This window comes from Amblyraja radiata, chromosome 23 (assembly GCF_010909765.2).
Source record: "Amblyraja radiata isolate CabotCenter1 chromosome 23, sAmbRad1.1.pri, whole genome shotgun sequence".
Lineage (NCBI taxonomy): Eukaryota > Metazoa > Chordata > Chondrichthyes > Rajiformes > Rajidae > Amblyraja > Amblyraja radiata.
The window spans coordinates 40,455,574-40,478,019 of record NC_045978.1 but is presented as its reverse complement, the minus strand read 5'-3'; the positions used below and the strand labels follow the sequence as shown (position 1 = coordinate 40,478,019).

General features: G+C 48.1%; 1 protein-coding gene across 1 annotated transcript in view; it reads left to right on the top strand.

Moving 5' to 3' along the window:
• Positions 1 to 2,467: 2,467 nt before the first annotated feature.
• Positions 2,468 to 22,446, top strand: part of LOC116986506 (chromodomain-helicase-DNA-binding protein 6-like) — a 162,372-nt gene continuing 142,393 nt past the window's right edge. The window contains exons 1-2 of the mRNA XM_033042111.1: positions 2,468 to 2,576; positions 21,989 to 22,045. Coding sequence (XP_032898002.1) covers positions 22,019 to 22,045 — 27 coding nt within the window. The 5' untranslated portion in view covers positions 2,468 to 2,576; positions 21,989 to 22,018. The remainder of the gene's footprint in view (positions 2,577 to 21,988; positions 22,046 to 22,446) is intronic.

Below are 22,446 nucleotides of genomic sequence, written 5' to 3'. Positions count from 1 at the left end.
CTGACCACATCTCTAACCTCCACTTCCAGCTTTGTAACTCTCACTCTGTGAGTGTCATGAGGGGGGGGGGGGGGAAGAACAATGAAGGACCTGGCGTGGGGGAATCCACCGTGAGGGAGGTGGGGGCAGAACAATGGACAATAGGGGGGGAACAAAGGACAATGGGGACCCGGCGTGGGAGAACTGCGGTGTGGGGGAGAACAAAAGGAGGAGCCAGCGTACTTTGTAACTTTTTCAATGCCGTAAGTAGCCGCTATTTGTATACATTGGGTAGACAAGCAAAGAATTTCACTGTCACTTGTGACAATAAAGTATTCTATTCTGTCCCACCTCTGCTCTCAGGTTGCCATCTCCTGTCAACCAGCTTAAACCTTCCCCAGGGAGCACTAACATATACTGTACTCTCAGATATAAAATATACCTATCGATCAGACGAGGATTAGAAACAGCAGCAGGACAAGGCCGTTGACCATTCGAAGCTGCTCTGCTGTTGAACAAATCATTGGTGCTTTTGATCCCTTTTCTTGCTTATTCGCTTGAACCCATATACACAACTCTCAGGAGTAAATAATTCAAACGATTCCCAATTTTTTGATAGCACACCTTTCTATTCATCTCTTTCTCAAAATAGACAATGTCCCTCGGCCTAAACATGTTTGTGAGGGGAAATGGCCAGAAACCACACTGTCCGCCCTCCCCACTTAGAATCCTTGATAACAGCTCTCGTATTCTCAACTTTACTGTGTAAGCCCAACCTTCACCTGCAGAAAAAACTCCTGAAAGATTTTAGAGTTTACCAGGCAGTTGCCTGGATGGAAGCAGATACCATGGCAACATATAAGAGGCATTCAGACAGATACAGAGCATGTGCCGGCAGATGGGATTAGTTAGATTGGCTGACACAGTGGGCCAATTCCAGCACTCATTCTCTGCACACCAGCTTCTATGCTCTATACCAAACAGGTATCTCAGCAACGTAGTGGGGCAGAAAGTATGACTCTTGGCAACGTCAGATGTCTTGTGGAAGTGTTCCAGACCCCTGAATGACCAGACTCTTTCCCACTTTCCCCAAACGGCAGATCAGCCTTGAACAGCGAGGTTTATCTAACCCACCCCTGCTCCTACTCCTTGTGCTTCCTTAACTCATTGTGTAGTCAGCTTGCCAGCAAACACCACGAGACACTAGGAACTGCAGATGCTGAAATCTTGTGTAAAATACAAAGTGCTGGAGGAACTCAAAAAGGTCAGGCAGTATCTGTGGAGAGAATTGATTGGCTACGTTTCAGGTCAGGACCCTTTTTCGGGAACCCCAGAATCTAGAATAAACCAAATCAAATGAAATATAAACCAGGGGAAGTTTGGCATTCGTGTAGTTCATGATAGTAAATGCAAGATCCTCTCTATTTGCAATACAATATTAGAGAAATTACATTCAGAGAATAGGAATAGTTTGTGCCTTAAGTTTCCCTACTTGAGGATTAATTTAAACCCCATTAAAAATACTCTAATGTGCAGCTTGCGGCTGGGGTGAGATTCCCACTGGTGGCACTGCACTGGGGTGCAGCCTGGTCGTGTGGAACCCTCTGCGGGAGGGGGACGGTGTTGAGGAGCCGGGGCCCGGGGGCAGGGGTGGTGTTGAGGAGCCGGGGGCAGGGGTGGTGTTGAGGAGCCGGGGGCAGGGGTGGTGTTGAGGGGCCGGGGCCCGGGGGCAGGGGTGGTGTTGAGGAGCCGGGGGCAGGGGTGGTGTTGAGGAGCCGGGGGCAGGGGTGGTGTTGAGGAGCCGGGGGCAGGGGTGGTGTTGAGGAGCCGGGGGCAGGGGTGGTGTTGAGGAGCCGGGGGCAGGGGTGGTGTTGAGGAGCCGGGGGCAGGGGTGGTGTGGAGGAGGGGGACGGCGGCGAGCAAAGATTATTGGAGGCACCTCTAGCAAAGATCCTATAGCGGAGCTAAGATCTTTGCCTCTAGTATCTTTGGTGGCGAGGAGCCGGGGGCCAAACGCGGGACATTGTCCACGTCCGGGCCCAGGCCGCCCAACAACCGCGCTCCTCATTGGCCGAGCGGGCAGCGGGGGAAGGAGGGAGAGTGAGAGTTGGATGGAGCAGAAAGAGGAATAAGGAAAAGAGGAGCTCGCACAAAGTGTGGCTGGGTGGGCTCAGGATTGCATGTGTTGTCCCTTGTTGCATTGGTGAGGATGCATGTGTGTGCGCGCGGTGCCGGCGCGGGTTTGCCGGCTGCGGGCTCTTTGTTTGCGCTGCCGGTCAGTGGCCGACGCGGCCAATCCCGCGGGCGCTCACAGACATGCAAATACACAATGGAGGGTGGCCGTGCGCATGCGCTGGCCGCCGACCGGAACCACTGGCGTGCCGCGATGACGGACAGCTTAGCCCACCAATGGCGGGTGCTGCCTTGTGAAGGGCGGGCGGCGCGGCCAATGGGCGTGGCGGAAGCGCGTAGGGCGGGACGAATGGGGGCGGGCCTTCCGCTAGCAGGTTGCGTTGCGCCGCAGCCCGAGCTCCGTCGGCAGCAAAGTTCCCAAATAAAAGCTGCTTGTGTTGTGGCCACGCCAGTGGCCATTTTAGGTAAGTACTTATGGTAACTTTGCTATTCCGCCCACTCGCTGCTGCCGCCCGCCCCTCTACCCCCTCCTGCACCTTCCCCAAGTCTGCAGCCCACCTGAGCGCGGGGATGGACGTCCTCGGCCGGGAGCGGCCCCACCTGCGGCCACCGCCCCCTCCCCCCGGCCGCCACCCCCTCCCCCACCCCCCGGCCGCTGCCCCCTCCCCCCAGCCACTGCCCCCTCCTCCACCTCCCCCTCCCCCCGGCCGCTGCCCCCTCCCCCACTGCCCCCTCCCCCACCCCCCGGCCGCTGCCCCTCCCCCACCCCCCCCAGCCACTGTCCCCTCCCCCACTGCCCCCTCCCCCACCCCCCGGCCGCTGCCCTCCCCCGACCCCCTGCCGCTGCCCCCTCCCCCCGCCACTGCCCCCCCCCCCCCTCTCCTCACCCCCCCCTCCCCCCTTCCCCCTCCCCCCCCCCCCCTCTCTCGCTCCCCTCCCCCCCCCCCCCCCCACCCCCCTCCGGCCCCCCTCCCCCACGCCCCCCCCCCCCCCCCCCCTCGCCTCTGTGCCCCCTCCCCCGCATCCCTCCCCCCTCCCTTCCCTCCCGCCTGCCCCACCTGCCCCTCCCCCCCCGCTCCCCCTCCCCCCCTCCCCCTCCCCCCCTCTCCCCGGTCCCCCCCCTCCCCCCGGTGTCCCCCCCCTCCTGCCCCCTCCCCCACCGCCCCCTCCCCCACCCTCCCCTGGCCCCAGCCACTGCCACCTCCCCCTCCCCCCGGCCGCTGCCCCCTCCCCCCCCCCAGCCGCTTCTTCCGCCCCTTCCCCGGCCACTGCCCCCTCCCCCACTGCCCCTTCTCCCCGTCACTTCCCCCTCTCCTGGCCACTACCCCATCTCCCACTGCCCCCTCCCTCTCTCACTGCCCTCTCCCTGCCCCCTTCCCCCAGCCACTCCGCCCACACCAACTGCCCCCTCCCCCCAGCCACTGCCTCCTCCCCCTTGCCCCCACACTCCTCCTCCTGCCAGCTACCGCCTCCCTTGGACCCACACCCTCCCCCTACCTGCTCCCACTCCCTCGCAGTGCACACCCCCAATTGTCTTCTGCCCCCACTCCCTCCGGCATAGATCATCCACAACGTCCCAGCTTAATGTTTTCCCCTTGCCCAGCCAAGCTCACCCGCTCCAACCTATCCTGCCAGGCCACCCATCCCTTCAACCCAGTTTGGCACCCCTTGTTGTACATAGCCATCACATCCTCAAACAGAGGGTGTGGGCACAATCACAAGCCAACTCCCCTGTGGGGTAACACTGTGACGCAATGGTACAGTTGCTGCCTTACAGCGCCAGAGACCCGGGTTCCATCCTGATTGCGAGTGCTGCCTGCACAGAGTTTGTACGTTCTCTCTATGACCGTGTGATTTTTCTTTGGGTTCTCCAGTTTCCTTCCCTAATCCAAAGACATGCAGGTTTGTAGGTTAATTGACTTTGGTAATATTGTAAATTGTCCCCAGTGTGTAGGACAGTGCTAGTGTACAGGGTCAGCGCAGACTCGATGGGCCGAAGGGCCTGTATCCGCACTGTATCTCTAAAGTCTAAATCTTGCTCCTTATCAAAATATGTGTCACTGCGAAGCCTGTTGCCTGCCATCCTCGATCCACTGTGCCCATCTTACCTAGCTCCATCTCAGTCACACTTTCAAACGTTGCCCCTTAGCTATGTACCAACCTGCTCCATCTCCCCTCTCCTGCTTGCTGTCCCCCAGCCCCACTATTGTCCTGTACCCGCCTAATCCCATTGTGCTGTGTTCCCGTAGCCCTGTTCCCATCATCCCTACCTATAGAGCTTGTGGACCAGTAACCCAGCCCCGGGCCTGCAGAGGAAGAAGGATCCCGACTCTAAACATCACATATCATGTTCTGCACAATGCTGCCTGACCCGCTGAGCTACTCCAGCACTTTGTGTCTTTTCTTTAAACCACCATCTGCAGTTCTTTGTTTCCACATTTACCCTGCTCTGCTTTTCCTGTGTTGTACTGTAACCTCCATCTGCTGTCCCTTTGTCCCTTTCCTCTCTGTTGTCCCTGATTGCTTTTGGCACCTGGTTTTTGCAGCTAAAGCCTACTAATTCCAACGCCCATGAACCCCTCCATTCATCCTTGTTACTCCCCACTTCGTCTTCTGTTCAGCTCTATCTTGTCCATTCTCCAGTGCAGCCAGTGCCAGCCCTTTGCAACCAACAACCAGTGCCTGTTACCTATTGCCCCTACACTGCTCCCAGTAACCCCCTGCTCCAGTCATCTGTTACTTGCCTCACCTCTGACTTCTCACTGCCCCTGCCTTGTGGCTTCCCCTGACCTCTGCCCCTCTTTGAGGCTCCTGTCCTCTCCCGTTGGCATACACCACGCCCCCTCTTTTTCTCCAGCTCCAGCTTCACCTTCCGACCCGTCATGGCCGCTCCTGAGTGAGTGAGTTGTTTAGGATGTTGTGACAAGTCTTTGCTTGGGTTCCCTTGCCTCACTTTGTCCTTGTTTGTTACTTAGCATTTGTTTTCAGCATGGACTAGAAGAAATGTGCAGAATTTGAAGATTCTCTTTCAGACACATTTTTGGATTGGGCTTAGGGAAGACAGTAGGACTCTATGGTTAATAGGAATGCTCTGTGTACATTTGCAGTGTGATGTTCTGAGCATCTCCTCTGGGTATGGCTCTGTAAGGCCAGCTATAGCTTATCGTGTGCCCAAGCAGTGATTCATAATAACATTTGAATGTGCCATTTTGTAAACTTTCTGACTATGAGTGACTTAGTCAACAGTGGTAGGAAAGTGCAGCAAAGCCATATCCATGAGGAGAACGTACAAACTCCGTACAGACAGCACCTGTAGTCGGGATCGAATCCAGGTCTCTGGCGCTGTACGGCAGCAACACTACCGCTGTGCCACCGTGGCCGCCCTTTTTGTTTTTTAGCGTGGAAACGGGCCCTTCGGCCCACCAAGTCCACGCCGACCAGCGATCCCCACACACCAACACTGTCCTACACGCATTAGGGACAATTTACAGTTTACACCAAGCCAATTAACCTAAAAACTTGTACGTCTTTGGAGTGTGGGAGGAAACAGGACCTCCCAGAGAAAACCTACGTAGGTCACGGGGAGAATGTACAACCTCCATACAGACAGCACCCATAGTCAGGATTGAACTCTGGTCCCTGGAGCTGTAAGGCAGTGACTCTACTGCTGCACCACCAAGTCAGAAAGGGTGGGAGAGTGGGGAGCTGCCAGGAGGGGAGCAGGACTAATTGAATAGCTCAGCTGGCACAGGCATGTTTGGGCCTTCCTGTTTGTTCTGATTCCATGACTGCATTGGAAGAGCCCAAGATGATGGAGCATCTTGGTTGGGCTGAAGGGCCTTTTTCTGTGCTGTAGGGCCCTATGACTCCATGATAATGGGAATATATTCTGTACTGGTGAGAGTTTAGATTCTTGTCTAAGTTAGCCTTGTGTTCTGACTTTCAGGTGTGCCAGGATGAGTGTCGACTTAATGATGCCTTTGTGGCCGGCCTCTTCATACCACTGATTGTTGGTTATTCCTGTCATTTTTCTTAGGAATTAGAAACAGTTTGGGGGTTTTGGGAAGGAGGCAGTATGATATGATCTTGGCCTTTGAAGAACAAAGGGGTTTACTGTAGGACAGCTTTAATTATCCAAACTGAGATGCTTTCACTGAGTCATTTCTTTATCATAAAAGTAATTTAAAAAAAATCATGTTGTCCTTATTGTCACATGCACCAGTACATTGAGGTACATGCAATTCTAGATGCAATGAACATCCTGTTGCAATTGGCACTGTTCTTTGCACTGCTTAAATCAGATTCTCATACAGTGGTAAAGATGCCTTTGATTTTATCAACTGAAGCATTTGGGACAGTAGCTTTATTTTGCATCAGGCCTGAATTTTAGCTACTCAGAATATTTGGGATGGTGCACTGAGCTGCGTTGGGGAGATGTGGATAAATGTGAGGTTATCCACTTTGGTGGCAAAAACAGGAAAGTAGACTTACCTAAATGATGGCCAATTAGGAAAAGGGGAGATGCAACGAGACCTGGGTGTCATGGTACACCAGTCATTGAAAGTAGGCATGCAGGTGCAGCAGGCAGTGAAGACTAGTATGTTGGCATTCATAGCAAAAGGATTTGAGTATAGGAGCAGGGAGATTCTACTGCAGTTGTACAGGGTCTTGGTGAGACCACACCTGGAGTGTTGCGTACAGTTTTGGTCTCCAAATCTGAGGAAAGACATTCTTGCCATAGAGGGAGTACAGAGAAGGTTCACCAGACTGATTCCTGGGATGTCAGGACTTTCATATGAAAAAAGACTGGATAGACTCGCCTTGTACTCGCTAGAATTTAGAAGATTGAGGGGGGATCTTATAGAAACTTACAAAATTCTTAAGGGGTTGGACAGGCTAGATGCAGGAAGATTGTTCCCGATGTTTGGGAAGTCCAGGACAAGGGGTCACAGTTTAAGGATAAAGGGGAAATCCTTTAGGACCGAAATGAGAAAAACATTTTTCACACGGAGAGTGGTGAATATCTGGAACTCCATGCCACAGAAGGTAGTTGAGGCCAGTTCATTGGCTATATTTAAGAGGGAGTTAGATGTGGCCCTTGTGGCTAAAGGGATCAGGGGGTATGGAGAGAGGGCAGGTACAGGATACTGAGTTGGATGATCAGCCATGATCATATTGAATGGCGGTGCAGGCTCGAAGGGCCGAATGGCCTACTCCTGCACCTATTTTCTATGTTTTTATATAACTTGAAGGATAATATTGCGCTGATAATATTCCTATATATGGAATGCTGGATAACTTAGTGGGTTACTGGTTAATCAGGTAGGTGAGGTTTACATAATATGAACCAACTGATTTGGAGGTTTTCATCTGAACTCTTCAAGCAATCAGTGGGTTGAAATCATTTCTAACAATGCTTTTTTTAATGGAAGATGTATGAGATTTTAAACTGATACCAAGTTTCTCAGACCAGGTTTTAGGCCAGAGGCAAGATGGATTGATTTGCTTGTTGGATCAGCTATATTGCAGGGATATGGTGGCTCGTTAGATTACTGGATTAGTACTGAGATATGTGGATTATTGATCTGGAGGTATCAATTTGATTTCCAGCATGGCATCTGAGGGATTTGAATTCAAGTAATTAAATAAATTTGGGATAAAAATCAGGTTTGTTAAGGTGACCTTGGAATGAGCAGATTGTCATTAAATCTGATCCTTCTACTAATGTACTTCAAGGAAGGAAATTTGCCATCTTTACTCAGCCTGGTTTACACTCCAGACTTGCAGCATTGTGCTATAAATTGCCTAACCAAGCTCCCTGATTCAAGGGGCATAGGGCAGAAATGCTGCTCCAGCCAGTAGCACCGTCTCGAATGCATGACAAACTATTTTTTGAATTTTGTGTTGGATCATTTCAATGCCACCTTTGTGTTTATATCATTCCTTGATTTAAAATAACAGTAAATATTTGGCTCTAATAATTTAAAAAGTGCATGACAGCTCATTTGAATGGTGATTGCAGTGTTAAGTTACAGTGCCCTCCATAATGTTTGGGACAAAGACCCATCATTTATTTATTTGCCTCTGTACTCCACAATTTGAGATTTGTATAAGAAAAAATTACATGTGGTTAAAGTGCACATGGTCCGATTTTAATAAAGGCCATTTTTATACATTTTGGTTTCACTAAGTTGAAATTACAGCTGTGCTTATACATAGCCCCCCCATTTCAGGGCACCATAATGTTTGGGACACAGCAGTGTCATGCATATTAAAGTAGTCATGTTTAGTCAGGCCATGTGTCCCAAACATTATGGTGCCCTGAAATGGGAGGACTGTGTATAAGCACAGCTGTAATTTCTACTTGGTGAAACCAAAATGTATAAAAATGGCCTTTAATAAAATCTGACAACGTGCACTTTAACCACATGTGATTTTTTTTTCTCTATTACAAATCTCAAATTGTGGAGCCCAGAGGCAAATAAATCAATAATGGGTCTTTGTCCCAAACATTATGGAGGGCACTGTATTTGTGGTTTCCACTGTGGGCCTCGATTAATTGCACAGGACTCACAGGTAACTATTGCAATAGTACCAAGATGCGATGTACTTTGTCAGAAAATTCTCGTTGTTTTCTTGAGGTCAATGTTGAACTTTCCACCAGCATAGTTCTAACAGATGATCTGCTTATTGTGTGTGTGGAAGCTTGCTATGGTTTTATTGTCTGGATAATGCTGTTGGATGTCCGGACGTAATGAAAGGTGCTACAGAAATGAAAGCCTTGTTTGGTGGTCAGGAGAGCAGATCTGACTTTTTCTCATGGATTTAATGATATCCTCTATCATGTATAGTTATTGTAATAATGTGTTGTCTTTCTGCTGACTGGATAACACGCAACAAAAGCTTTTCACTGTACCTCGGTACACGTGACAATAAACAAAACCGAAATAAACCATCAATAAAGGCATCAGTAGGTTGAAATGCAAATACTCAGGCTTCCTTTTAAGCAGTAACACTTAAGCTTTTATTGCATTGCAATAAAATGTAATAGAAATCCTGTCTCTGTAATCTGATGACACAATGCCAAAATTTATTTTTTCAATTGAATATTAGAGTAATAGTTTTACAAAAGTTAAAACGCAGTTAAAGAGAAGATGGAGGAAAAGTCGGTTCGGAATCAAAAATGGTTGTATTGCGGAAGGGGAAGCTCTGGCCGAGCAATTTCTTGATTAGTACGGGTGTTAAGGGTAATGGGGACAAGGCAGGAGAATGGGGTTAGGAGGAAAAGATAGATTAGCCATGATTGAATGGCGGAGTAGACTTGATGGGCTGAATGGCCTAATTCCGCTCCCATTATTTATGACATGATTATCCATTTTGCATTTTGAATGCAACAATTGAATCTGCCTCCATTATTACATTCCATATCCTCGCCATTTGGTTGTTTTTTTTTTAAAGTTGCTTTCTTTTTCGGTCTTTTGCCAATCACATTCATTTATGTTTTTTCTTAACCCTTCCAGTAGAAATAATTTATTTCTAGCTACTCTGCCGAGCTCTTCCTGAATTTAAATTACCTTTATCAGACTCCCTTGCAACATCTGGTCAGCTTCTCCAAACTACCTTCATAACTAGTCTCGAACTCGAGTATATATCTTTTGCAACTTCCAAAACTTTTGCATCTCACCAGGTGTGGCCCTTGAAACTGGATATAATAACTAGTACGTTATGAATTCATCATAATTTCATTGTTTTTGTTCAACAACTTTCTCAACTTGCTGTTCCACAGCCAGATAACTAGCACATACCCTCAGATCTCTGTTGTTGTGCCACTTTTAGGATTGTGGCCTCAAATTTATGTTGCCTTTTGAAATTCTTTATGGTATTTCTAAGCCTTGAACTTCACTTGCCATCTATCTATCAGCCCACCCACCAACCTGAACACATCTCGTTCAGGTCATCTGCTACTGTTCATTTTCCTTCTGAATTTTGTATAATCTGCAGATTTGTAAATTATATCTTGCACAACCAGCCCTCAAGAGATTTAATATTTTACTAGATCACACATGCACTAACCACCCCCCACACACACACACGGGGGTGAGAGGGGGGAGGTGGAGGGGAGGGGGGGGTAAAGGGAGGGCAGAGGGGGGGTAAAGGGAGGGCAGAGGGGTGGAGGGAGAGAGGAGAGGGGGAAGGGGGTGAGAAGGGGCGAGGGAGGGGGATGGGAGTGGGGGGCAAATGGAGAGGGAGGGGGAGGAGAGGGGGGAGTGTGGGGGAGGATGAGGGAGGGGGATGTGGAGGGGGGGGGGGGGTAGTGCTGACCAAAACATTTTTTTTTTAAAGTGCGAGTGGACTGAGTCGTGAGGCGACAAAATGACTGAGTCGGAGGGGGGGTGTTTAACGTAACTCGTCACCGGCTTCAATCCAGAGGCGGGGGGGGGGGGGGGGCACGTAACTAGCAGCTCGTGGAAACAATGCCCATGCCCAGCAGGCTGAGCAGAGGCAGCTGGCCGCGAGGAGCAAAGACATTGTGATGTCATCCAGCTCGTTAGATTTAAAAAATATGTCAGATTGGTGAACAATTTTAGTAAACAACTGGGGGAATAATGTATCAAATTTACAGATGAGGGGATTTTGAAATCATGAGGTAAATCTCCACCGGAATATGTAAAAATTTCACCGTTACCACATCGGGTTTTTCGAGGAGGTGTGAATCAAAGAAAAGTTTCAAGCAAGCAAACATCCCCACAGCTAAACATCCAAGATCAGAGTTTTATCAGAGTGAGTCTGTTCCCCTAATGTGCGGTTGTGGGGGGCGGGAGGGGGGCGCCCCGCACACACGCTAACTACCCCCCTTGATATTATATTAATATTATTAATTTGCTCCTTTTACCCCATAACCGCCCTATCCACTGACGCATAGCCCCCAACTCGCAGGCGCGTCTAGAGGGGGGGGGGGGGGGGTTGAGAGTGAGGGCAGAGAGAGAATGGGGAGAGACAGAGAGGGGCAAGAGACAGAGGGAGAGGGGGGTGGAGGGGAGGAGGAGAGGATGGGTGCGTGAGGAGGGGAGGAGGAGATGGGGAGAGAGTGGGGAGGGGGGAAGGGAGAGAGAGGGGGATGAGGATGGGGAGGAGAGCGGGCAGGGTGAAGGGGAGACGGGGGGGGTGAGGGGGGTAGAGAGGGGAAGGGGGAGAGGAGGAGGGGGGGCGAGAGAGAGGAGGAGGGGGGAGAGAGGAGGGGGGCTCAGCAGCGCGAGCCGTGGCGTGAACGTACTTGGAGGCATACTATTGGTTGACATAGTCTGAAGAAGGGTTTCGCCCTTAATGCGCCTGCGGGCCGACTGGGGGGGGGGGGGAGTGGAGGAAGTAAAATCGCTAGTGAAATTGTAAAAATCTCGGCGTTTTTGGAGGAGAGCCGGGCGGCGGCAGCGGTTATGGTCGCGCGAGGCATGCGATGAGAAGGTGCCCAGCGTGAGGCGAAAAAGTGAGTGAGTGGGGGTGGGGGGAAGGATTTTATTTAAAATGTGTACAGAAAAAATGACTAAAGTTAATGAGGAGTGGATGAGCGAATGTAAAAGTGAAATCGCTAGCGAAATGGTAAAAAATCTGCATTTTTGCGTCTGGTTTTGGCAGACACACACACACACACAGTTTTAATAGTATATAGATAGATAGATATGATATGAAAAGCATTGATCCTAACACCACTCCTTCAGGAACTCCATGGTTCAATTTGCTCTACCTCAAATAAACTGCTTTCCAATGCTATTCCCTGCTTTCTGTTAATAGGCCAATTTCCCATTCACACAGCTATTTTCTCTTTCATTCCATGGCAATCCTATCAGAAGACACTTTTATCACATGCCTTCTGGATCCCATGCACACAAGATCAACAGCATTTACCTCTGACTCTACTTCATTAAGCAAACTATATCAAGTTAGTTGATATGAATTGCCTTCAACAAATCCACATCGGCTCTCTAGTAAATTCCTACTTATGTGATTGCTTGTTCTGCTGCTGATAATAGAAGTGCAGCACAAGACCCCTTCACAAATGCTGTCTGACCCTCTGGATTCCTCCAGTATTTTCTGTTTTGCACAGGAGCAAGCCCTTTAGCCTGCCATGTGTGTGTGGACTATATTGCTATATTAAACTAATCCCATCTGCCTGTACATGGTCGAGATCTCTCAACTACCTGAAAAGACGTAAAGTGCTTGAATGATTGAGTGGGTCAGGCAGCATCTCTGGAGTACATGGGCAGGTGAGGTTTAAGGTCGGGATCCTCCTTCAGATTGATTGTAGTAGGAGGGTGAAAGCTGTGAGAGAGGTGGTAGCTGGACAAAGCCTGGCAAGTGATAGGTGGATATGGGTGAGGGGGGGTTGATTGGCAGATGATTGTTCATGTGTTTGTCAAAATGCCTCTTAAACATTGCTGTTGTTTATGCACCTTCCTTGGCAGCAGGTTTCATTCTTTGTGTGTAAAAGAAAACTTGCCACATAGATCTCCTTGAAACGTTCCACCTCTTGCCTTAAAAGTGTGCCCTCAGGTGTTTCCATCCTGGGGAAAATAGGCTTATAGCGAGTTGCCCCACAGCCATTGACGCTCCAGAGAAAAAAATCCAAATTTTTCAATCTCTCCTTATAGCTAATGCTCTTCAATCCACTCAGCATCCCGATGAACCTCTTCTGCACCCTCTCCAAAGCCTCCAGATTCTTCCTATAACATGAACTGCTCACAGTTCTTGTGTGCGTTGTCAGTGGATTTACCATGGAGTCTTACAGTGTCAGAACAGGCTCTTTGGTCCAACTTGTCCATGTTAACCTGGTTTTGTATGTGAGTTTGCAGATGACACCAAGGTTGCTGGAATCGTGGACAGTCAGTAGGATGTAGATCAGCTACAGAAATGAGCAGAGAAATGACAGATGGAGTTTAATCTGAGCAAGGGTGAGGTGATGGTCCTGAAGGGTCCTGAACTTAAAGAAAGGTAACTTTGAGGGTATGAGATGTGAATTGGCCAAGATAGACTGGCAATTGATTCTTAAAGGGTTGATGGTGGATATGCAATGGAAGGCATTTAAAGACTGCATGGATGAATTACAACAATTGTTCATCCCAGTTTGGCAAAAGAATAAATCAGGGAAGGTAGTGCATCCGTGGATAACAAGGGAAATCAGGGATAGTATCAAAACAAAAGATGAAGCATACAAATTAGCCAGAAAAAGCAGCCTACCAGAGGACTGGGAGAAATTCAGAGTCCAGCAGAGGAGGACAAGAGGCTTAATTAGGAAAGGGAAAATAGATTATGAAAGAAAACTGGCAGGGAACATAAAAACTGACTGCAAAAGTTATTATAGATATGTGAAGAGAAAAAGATTAGTTAAAACAAATGTAGGTCCCTTGCAGTCAGAAACAGGTGAATTGATCATGGGGAACAAAGACATGGCAGACCAATTGCATAACTACTTTGGTTCTGTCTTCACTAAGGAAGACATAAATAATCTGCCGGAAATAGCAGAGGACCGGGGGTCAAATGAGATGGAGGAACTGAGTGAAATCCAGGTTAGCCGGGAAGTGGTGTTAGGTAAATTGAATGGATTAAAGGCCGATAAATCCCCAGGGCCAGATACGCTGCATCCCAGAGTACTTAAGGAAGTAGCCGCAGAAATAGTGGATGCATTAATGATAATTTTTCAAAACTCTTTAGATTCTGGAGTAGTTCCTGAGGATTGGAGGGTAGCTAATGTAACCCCACTTTTTAAAAAGGGAGGGAGTGGGAAAACGGGGAATTACAGACCAGTTAGTCTAACATCGGTAGTGGGGAAACTGCTAGAGTCAGTTATTAAAGATGGGATAGCAGCACATTTGGAAAGTGGTGAATTCATTGGACAAAGTCAGCATGGATTTATGAAAGGTAAATCATGTCTGACGAATCTTATAGAATTTTTCGAGGATGTAACTAGTAGAGTGGATAAGGGAGAACCAGTGGATGTGTTATATCTGGACTTTCAGAAGGCTTTCGACAAGGTCCCACATAAGAGACTAGTATGAAAACTTAAAGCACACGGTATTGGGGGTTCAGTATTGATGTGGATAGAGAACTGGCTGGCAGACAGGAAGCAAAGAGTAGGAGTAAACGGGTCCTTTTCACAATGGCAGGCAGTGACTAGTGGGGTACCGCAAGGCTCAGTGCTGGGACCCCAGCTATTTACAATATATATTAATCATTTGGACGAGGGAATTGAATGCAACATCTCCAAGTTTGCGGATGACACAAAGCTGGGGGGCAGTGTTAGCTGGGAGGAGGATGCTAGGAGGCTGCAAGGTGACCTGGATAGGCTGGATGAGTGGGCAAATGCATGGCAGATGCAGTATAATGTGGATAAATGTGAGGTTATCCACTTTGGTGGCAAAAACAGGAAAGTAGACTATTATCTGAATGGTGGCCGATTAGGAAAAGGGGAGGCAACGAGACCTGGGTGTCATGGTACACCATTGAAAGTAGGCATGCGGGTGCAGCAGGCAGTGAAGAAAGCGAATGGTATGTTAGCATTCATAGCAAAAGGATTTGAGTAAAGGAGCAGGGAGGTTCTACCGCAGTTGTACAGGGTCTTGGTGAGACCACACCTGGAGTATTGCGTACAGTTTTGGTCTGCTAATCTGAGTAAAGACATTCTTGCCATAGAGGGAGTACAGAGAAGGTTCACCAGACTGATTCCTGGGATGTCAGGACTTTCATATGAAGAAAGACTGGATAGACTCGGCTTGTACTCGCTAGAATTTATAAGATTGAGGGGGGATCTTATAGAAACTTACAAAATTCTTAAGGGGTTGGACAGGCTAGATGCAGGAAGATTGTTCCCGATGTTGGGGAAGTCCAGAACAAGGGGTCACAGTTTAAGGATAAGGGGGAAATCTTTCAGGACCGAGATGAGAAAAACATTTTTCACACAGAGAGTGGTGAATCTCTGGAATTCTCTGCCACAGAAGGTAGTTGAGGCCAGTTCATTGGCTATATTTAAGAGGGAGTTAGATGTGGTCCTTGTGGCTAAAGGGATCAGGGGGTATGGAGAGAAGGCAGGTACAGGATACTGAGTTGGATGATCAGCCATGATCATATTGAATGGCGGTGCAGGCTCGAAGGGCCGAATGGCCTACTCCTGCACCTAATTTCTATGTTTCTATGTGAGGTCAAATGTAAGGGGAAGACATGCAATTAATGGCATGACCCATAACAGCATTAATATACAGAGCATCTTGGGGTCCAAGTCCACAACATCCTGGTAACACATGTAGATAGAGTTGTAAACAAGGCAAACGGCATGCTTGCTTTCATAGGTCGGGACATTTGAGAATAAGGGTAAGGAAGTTATGTTGCAGGCTTATATGACTTTGGTTCGGCTGCATGTGGAGTATTGGGTGCAGTTCTGGTCATCCGAGTACAGGAAGGATGTGGAGTCTTTGGAAAGAGTGCAGAGGAGGTTTACCAGAATGACGCCTGGAGCATATTGGCCACAGGGAGGTTGGACAGACTGGGATTGTTTTCCCTGGATTGCCGGAGTTTGTGGGGAGACCTGATAGAAGTAAAACGGGCAGAATGGTTTTCCTAGGATGGAAAAATCCAAGTTCTAGAGGCCTTAGCTTTAAGGTGAGAGCAGTAAAGTTTAAAGGAGATGTGCCGGTCAGGTTTCGACCCTGGGTGGTGAGTGCCTGGAGCGTGTCTGGGTGGTGGTTGAAGTAGATACAGTGCCCTCCATAATGTTTGGGACAAAGACCCATCATTTATTTATTTGCCTCTGTACACCACAATTTGAGATTTGTAATAGAAAAAAATCACATGTGGTTAAAGTGCACATCGTCAGATTTTTATAAAGGCCTCATTTATACATTTTGGTTTCACCAGCAGTGTTTATACAGGTGCACAACCTTTTATCCGAAAACCTTAGGACCAGACACTTCTCGGATTTCGGAATTTTTCGGATTTCCGAATGGAAGAATTTTAGCGTAGATTAGGTAGGTAGCGCGGGCGGCTTGAAAAGTCTGGAGTGGCTGCCTCCTCCCCGGAGATCGGGGAATCTTTGTAAATCATTGCTTAAATGTTAGTCAGTTAGTTTGGAGGGATTTTATGTGGTGGGGGGGGGGTGAAGGGGGAAACTTTAATTCTTAGACCCCTACTTGGTCGGAGAGGCGGGGAGCGGGCAATGCCTTACCGGGTCGCCGTGCAGTAAGCTCCAGAGCGCTGTGGCCGCCGACTCCCAACATCGCGGAGCTGGGGGCTGCGGGCGTCCGGCCGCGGGCGGTGCCGGTTGGAGCTCCGACCCCGGCAACTCTACCCCTGGCTGCGCGGCGCTCCAAATCCAGCGCCGCCCGCAGCCCCAGCTCCGCGATGTTGGGAGTCAGCGGCGTCGCAGCGCTGGGATACCAGCGGGGAGCGGGCAATGCCTTACCGGGTCGCCGTGCAGTAAGCTCCAGAGCGCTGTGGCCGCCGACACACAACATCGCGGAGCTGGGGCTGCGGGCGTCCGGCCGCGCTGGATTTGGAGCGGCGCGCAGCCAGGGGTAGAGTTGCCGGGGTCGGAGCTACAACCGCCGCGGCCGGACGCCCGCAGCCCCAGCTCCGCGATGTTGGGAGTCGGCGGCCACAGCGCTCCGGAGCTTATTGCACGGCGACCCGGTAAGGCATTGCCCGCTTCCCGCCTCTCCGACCAGGTAGGGGACTAAGAATTAAAGTTTCCCCCTTCACCCCCCCCCCCCCCCCCCCTTCACATAAAAGCCCTCCAAACTAACTGACTAAAATTTTAAGCAATGATTTACAGATGTTTATGTGTCTCCCCGGTCTCCGGGGAGGAGGCAGCCGCTACAGTAGTACAGACCTGGGTTGACCGTGGGTCGTTTCGGGTCAAGTTTGGCGCCAAACACGAGCTTTGGTGTGCAGACGACATCCTGGAAAAAATGTCCGGTTTTCGGAGCTTTTCGGTTTCCGGAACTCCGGATAAAAGGTTGCGCACCTGTACATAGTCGCCCCCATTTCAGGACACCATAATGTTTGGGACACATGGCTTCACAGGTGTTTGTCATTGCTCAGGTGTGTTTAAATGCCTCCTCAATGCAGGTGTAAGAGAGCTCGCAGCACCTAGTCATTCCTCCAGGCTTTCCATCACCTTTGGAAATGTTTATTGCTGTTTATCAACATGAGGACCAAAGTTATGCCAATGAAAGTCAAAGAAGCCATTATGAGACTGAGAAACAATAATGAAACTGTTGGAGACAACAGCCAAACCTTAGGTGGACACAAAATGCTGGAATAACTCAGCGGGTGAGGCAGCGTCTCTGGAGAGAAGGAATGGGTGATGTTTCGGGTTGAGATCCTTCTTCAGACTGAAGAAGCCAAACTTAGGCTTACCAAAATCAACTGTTTGGAACATCATTAAGAAGAAAGAGCACTGGTGAGCTTACTAATCGCAAAGGGACTGGCAGGCCAAGGAAGACCTCCACAGTTGACAGAAGAATTCTCTCTATAATTAAGGAAAAATTCCCAAACACCTGTCCGACAGATCAGAAACACTTCAGGAGTCAGGTGTGGATTAGTCAATGACCACTTTCCGCAGAAGGCTTCATGAACAGAAATACACAGGCTACACTGCAAGATGCAAACCACTGGTTAGCTGCATGATTATAGCTTGTTTAAAAGTACTTAAAAGAGCAACCACCGTTCTGGTAAAAGGTCTTGTGGACAGATAAGATGAAGATTAACATATCAGAGTGATGGCAAGAGCAGAGTATGGAGGAGAGAAGGAACTGCCCAAGATCCAAAGCATACCACCTCATCTGTGAAACACGGTGTTATGGTCTAGGCATGTATGGCTGCTGAAGGTACTGGCTCACTTATCGTCATTGATGATACAACTGTTGATGGTAGTAGCATAATGAATTCTGAAGTGTATAGACATATCCTATCTGCTCAAGTTCAAACAAATGCCTCAAAACTCATTCTACAGCAAGACAATGATCCCAAACATACTGCTGAAGCAACAAATGAGTTTTCAAAGCTAAACAATGGTAAATTCTTGAGTGGCCAAGTAAATCACCCGATTTGAACCCAATTGAGCATGTCTTTTATATAACTGAAGGGGACTAGCCCCCAAAACAAGCATAAGCTAAAGATGGCTGCAATACAGGCTTGGCAGAGCATCACCAGAGAAGACACCCATCAACTGGTGATGTCCATGAATCACAGACTTCAAAGGATGCAAGGATATGCAACAAAATACTAAACATAACTAGTTTTATTGACATGACATTGCTGTGTCCCAAACATTATGGTGCCCTGAAATGGGGGGACTATGTATAAACACAGCTGTAATTTCTACATGGTGAAACTAAAATGTATGAAAATACGCTTGAATAAAATCTGACAATGTGCACTTTAACCACATGTGATTTTTTTTTAATTTCTATACAAATCTCATATTGTGGAGTACAGAGGCAAATACATAAATGATGCGTCTTTGTCCAAAACATTATGGAGGGCACTGTACATCCTGTTGCCTACACTGATCATCCTCTTTTTATTTCTAAGTTCCACCTGCATAGCCTCACTTGACAATCTCTCAAGAATATCCTCTGAGTGCTGCCGTTATGTACTTCTTAATCGCTAATGCAACTCCCCAGCCTTTTTTTTAACCTGCAACTGTAATTTGCCTGTAGTGTTTGGGCCCTGGAACATTGACATGCTGGTCCTGCCTCTTTTTGCCATGGACCCAGTCCCCTATATGCCCCGAGTTAATCTGCTTTACCCATCAGGCTAGCGTTTACAGGAATACATTTTAATCCAGCAAACCTTCCTTGCTCCCTGACTCGCACCTGCCCATCCTCTCAAATGAACTTGCGTTAACATCTGTATCCAACTCTGCTTCCCATCTGCCACACTATTCTTTTGGGCCCCACCTTTCTGCCAGACTTGTTCAATTCCTACCAAGAAGCACTGGCACAATCTCCCCACCAGCATATTGCTGTCCCTCCAGTTTGTGTCCAATCTGTCCCAATTGTGCAAGTCATACCTTTCCTGGAAGATAGACCAAATGTCAATTTAGGTGAACCCTCTCCCTTGCACCGACGCCTTAGCCAAGCATTTGTTCCTACAAGATTGTGGAGTAGGGAATAATCATCAGATTACAACCCTAGAACTCTTGCTTTTTAATTTACTACCTAACTCTCAATTCTCTTTGCAGGACACCTGCTTTATTCCTACCCAAGTCATGGACCATGACCATGGGCTGATTGTCCTCCCCTTTCAGAATGTCCTGTGTGCTCTGAGACATCCTTGACTTTGGCACCAGGGAGGCCACATCCTCTTATACATCGGCGAGACCAAGAGTAGACTGGGCGATCATTTAGTTGAACACCTTCGCTCAGTCCGCCTGGACCTACCTGATATCCCGGTTGCCAAACACTTTAATTCCCCTTCCCATACTGACCTAGGCCTCCTCTATTGTCAGAGTGAGGCTAAATGCCAATTGGAGGAACAACATCTCATATTTTGCGGGTAGCTTACAACCCTGTGTTTTGAATATTGATTTGTCTAACTTCAAGTAACCCCTGCATTCCCTCGAAGATGGACACACAATGCTGCAGTAACTCAGCAGGACTGGCAGCATCTCCCGAGAGATGGTGACTGACGTTCCCATCTCACCCATTCCTTCTCTCCAGATTTGCTGCCTGTCTCGCTGAGTAATTCCAGTATTTTGTGTCTATCTTTGACAAACTAGCATCTGCAGTTCCTTCCTGCATTCCCTTCTCCATCCCTCCCACACGCAAGTTGCACCAGCTGCTCACCAAGCACACAGCAAACAATGGCCTGATTCCTTTATCCTTACTATTTTGCATATCATTCATACATTTGTTCTATATCTCTCTACATCACTGTTTGTATCTCTCGTTTCCCTTTCCATAACTCTCAGTCTGAAGAAAGGTCTCTACCTGGATTGTCACCCATTCCTGCTCTCCAGAGATGCTGCATGTCCTGCTGAGTTACTCCAGCATTTTGTGTCCTAACTTAGGCCACACACCTTGCTGGTAGATTGCTTGTGGCCACAAAACCCCTGGCTATAGAGTCCTTTATCACAGTTATATGCCTGTTCCTTGCAATTCCCTGTTTTACAGCAGAACCAGGTGTGGTGCCAGCGATTGCTGTGCTTTTTCTGCCTCTAGCGTGTCCAATCCCTTTCTTCTGCCTCTAGCGTGTCCAATCCCTTAGTAATCTTATATGTTTCAATAGGATCCCCCCCTCATCCTTCTAAATTCCAGTGTATACAAGCCCAGTCGCTCCATTCTTTCAACATATGGCAGTCCCGCCGTGGGTTAAAGGCGAGAGGGAAAGGATTTAATGGCAATCTGAGGAGCAATGTTTTCACGCAGAGTGTGGTGGGTATATGGAATGAGCTGCCAGAGGAGGTGAGAAGGTACTATAACAACATTTAATTCTCATTTGGGTAGGTACATGAATAGAAAAGGTTTAGAAGGATATGGGCCAAACGGAGGCAGGGTGTCGTGGGTCAGCCTGGATGTTGGGCCAAAGGGCCTGGTTCCATGCTGTGTGACTGACTATACACCAAGTTGTCTCTATTCCTCAAAATTTCCTATGGTCCTACTACTTGTGAATATCCAATTATTAGCCCCCTTAAAAATCAGCAGCTCGCATTTTTCAGGATTGAAATATACCTGCCATTTTCATGACCTTGCAATTTATTTATGTTATTCTGCAGCTGAATAATCCTCACTATCAACACCCGCCACCAATTTTCATGTCAACTGCAGATGTACTAATTGGATGTGAACGTATGATTGTTGATGTCTATAACAGACAACAGTGGTCCCAGCACTCACCCATGGTCAGTCATGACCGAGGAGAGCCTCCAACGGTCCCAGCACTGGTCCTTGCAGTCCATAAGATCTAGGAGCAGAATAAGACAATTCGGCTCATCAAGTCCACTCTGCCATTCAACCATGGCTGATGTATCTTTTCCTCTCAACTCCATTCTCCTGCCTTCGCCTCATGACCCCTGACACCCTTACTAATCAAGAGCCCACCACTGGTCAGAAGCTTTCAATCCTCGGCCACCACCCTCTGCCCCTTTCACCAACTGAACTCTGAGTCTATTTTACCAATGGCTGTTCATGTTTGAACCAGGTTCCCATGCTGGAACTTGTGGTGGGCAGTTCTGAAACTTCATCAACCACACAATCCCTCTGATACACATGGTCGCTTTCTGTAAAAATTCAGACACATTTATCACACAAGCCATGCTGGCTATAGCCATGCTGCCCTTTATAGAACCTTGCCTTTCTACATGCAAGGTAATGCTATCTCAATATTCTCCCACCACAATGATGTTAGACTCATCGCCTGTAACTACCTGGCATATCCCATCATTTCATTTCATTTGTTCTGTGATCTTCAGCCACCATATGGTTGATCTTCAGTTATTTATAGAGGTCTGGCAAGCACTTCCCAATCTCAATCCCTGCTTCCTGTTGCATTGATATTTATTGTTAAATATTATTATAAATTGCTATGTCAATATTTTTTATTCAATTCAGCTGCCACAATGTTCTTGCATTGTGGATCAGTGGAGTATACTAGTTTGAATGTGAAACGTAAATCATAGACTTAAATTAATTGAGTCAATGGGCTAAACGTGGCCAAATGGGACTAACTTGCATGGGCATCCTGGTCAAGTTTGATCAAAGGGCCTGTTTTTGTGCAGTGCCACTGACCATGCTCAACATCACGGGGCATGACAAGTAATTACATTTCTTTGAAAATGCAATAAATGTTGCTAGTACCTGATGGATATTGTGTGGCTTTATCATTGCAGGAACTAAACTTGCTCCATGTAAACTGGATCATGAAAATACAGAAGAAAGAGAAACTGGTGAGTGACCCATCAAACTATGGAAGCCCTCATCACATGGTCTGCAGTAAATATGTTTCAGCTGCAGTCTGTCTTGTATTAGTCTCTCCGTAGTTTCAATTGTGGCATTTACTATGTGCTGGCTACTGCTAATGCTAATTTACTTGTGTGAACAAATATGAATTTCCCAGTTAGTGGTGCTTTGTAAGCACCCCGATGAGCTGCTCTCCTTGGTTACCTGTACTGGAATAACAAAATACACAAAATGCTGCAATATCTCAGCAGGTCAGGCAACATCTGTGGCGAACATCAATAAATGGCGTTTCGGCTCGGGACCGTCCTTTAGGGATGCTGCCTGACCTGCTGAGTTATTCCAGCAATTTGTTACTTGTTTGAAAACCAGCATCTGCAGTTCCTTGCTT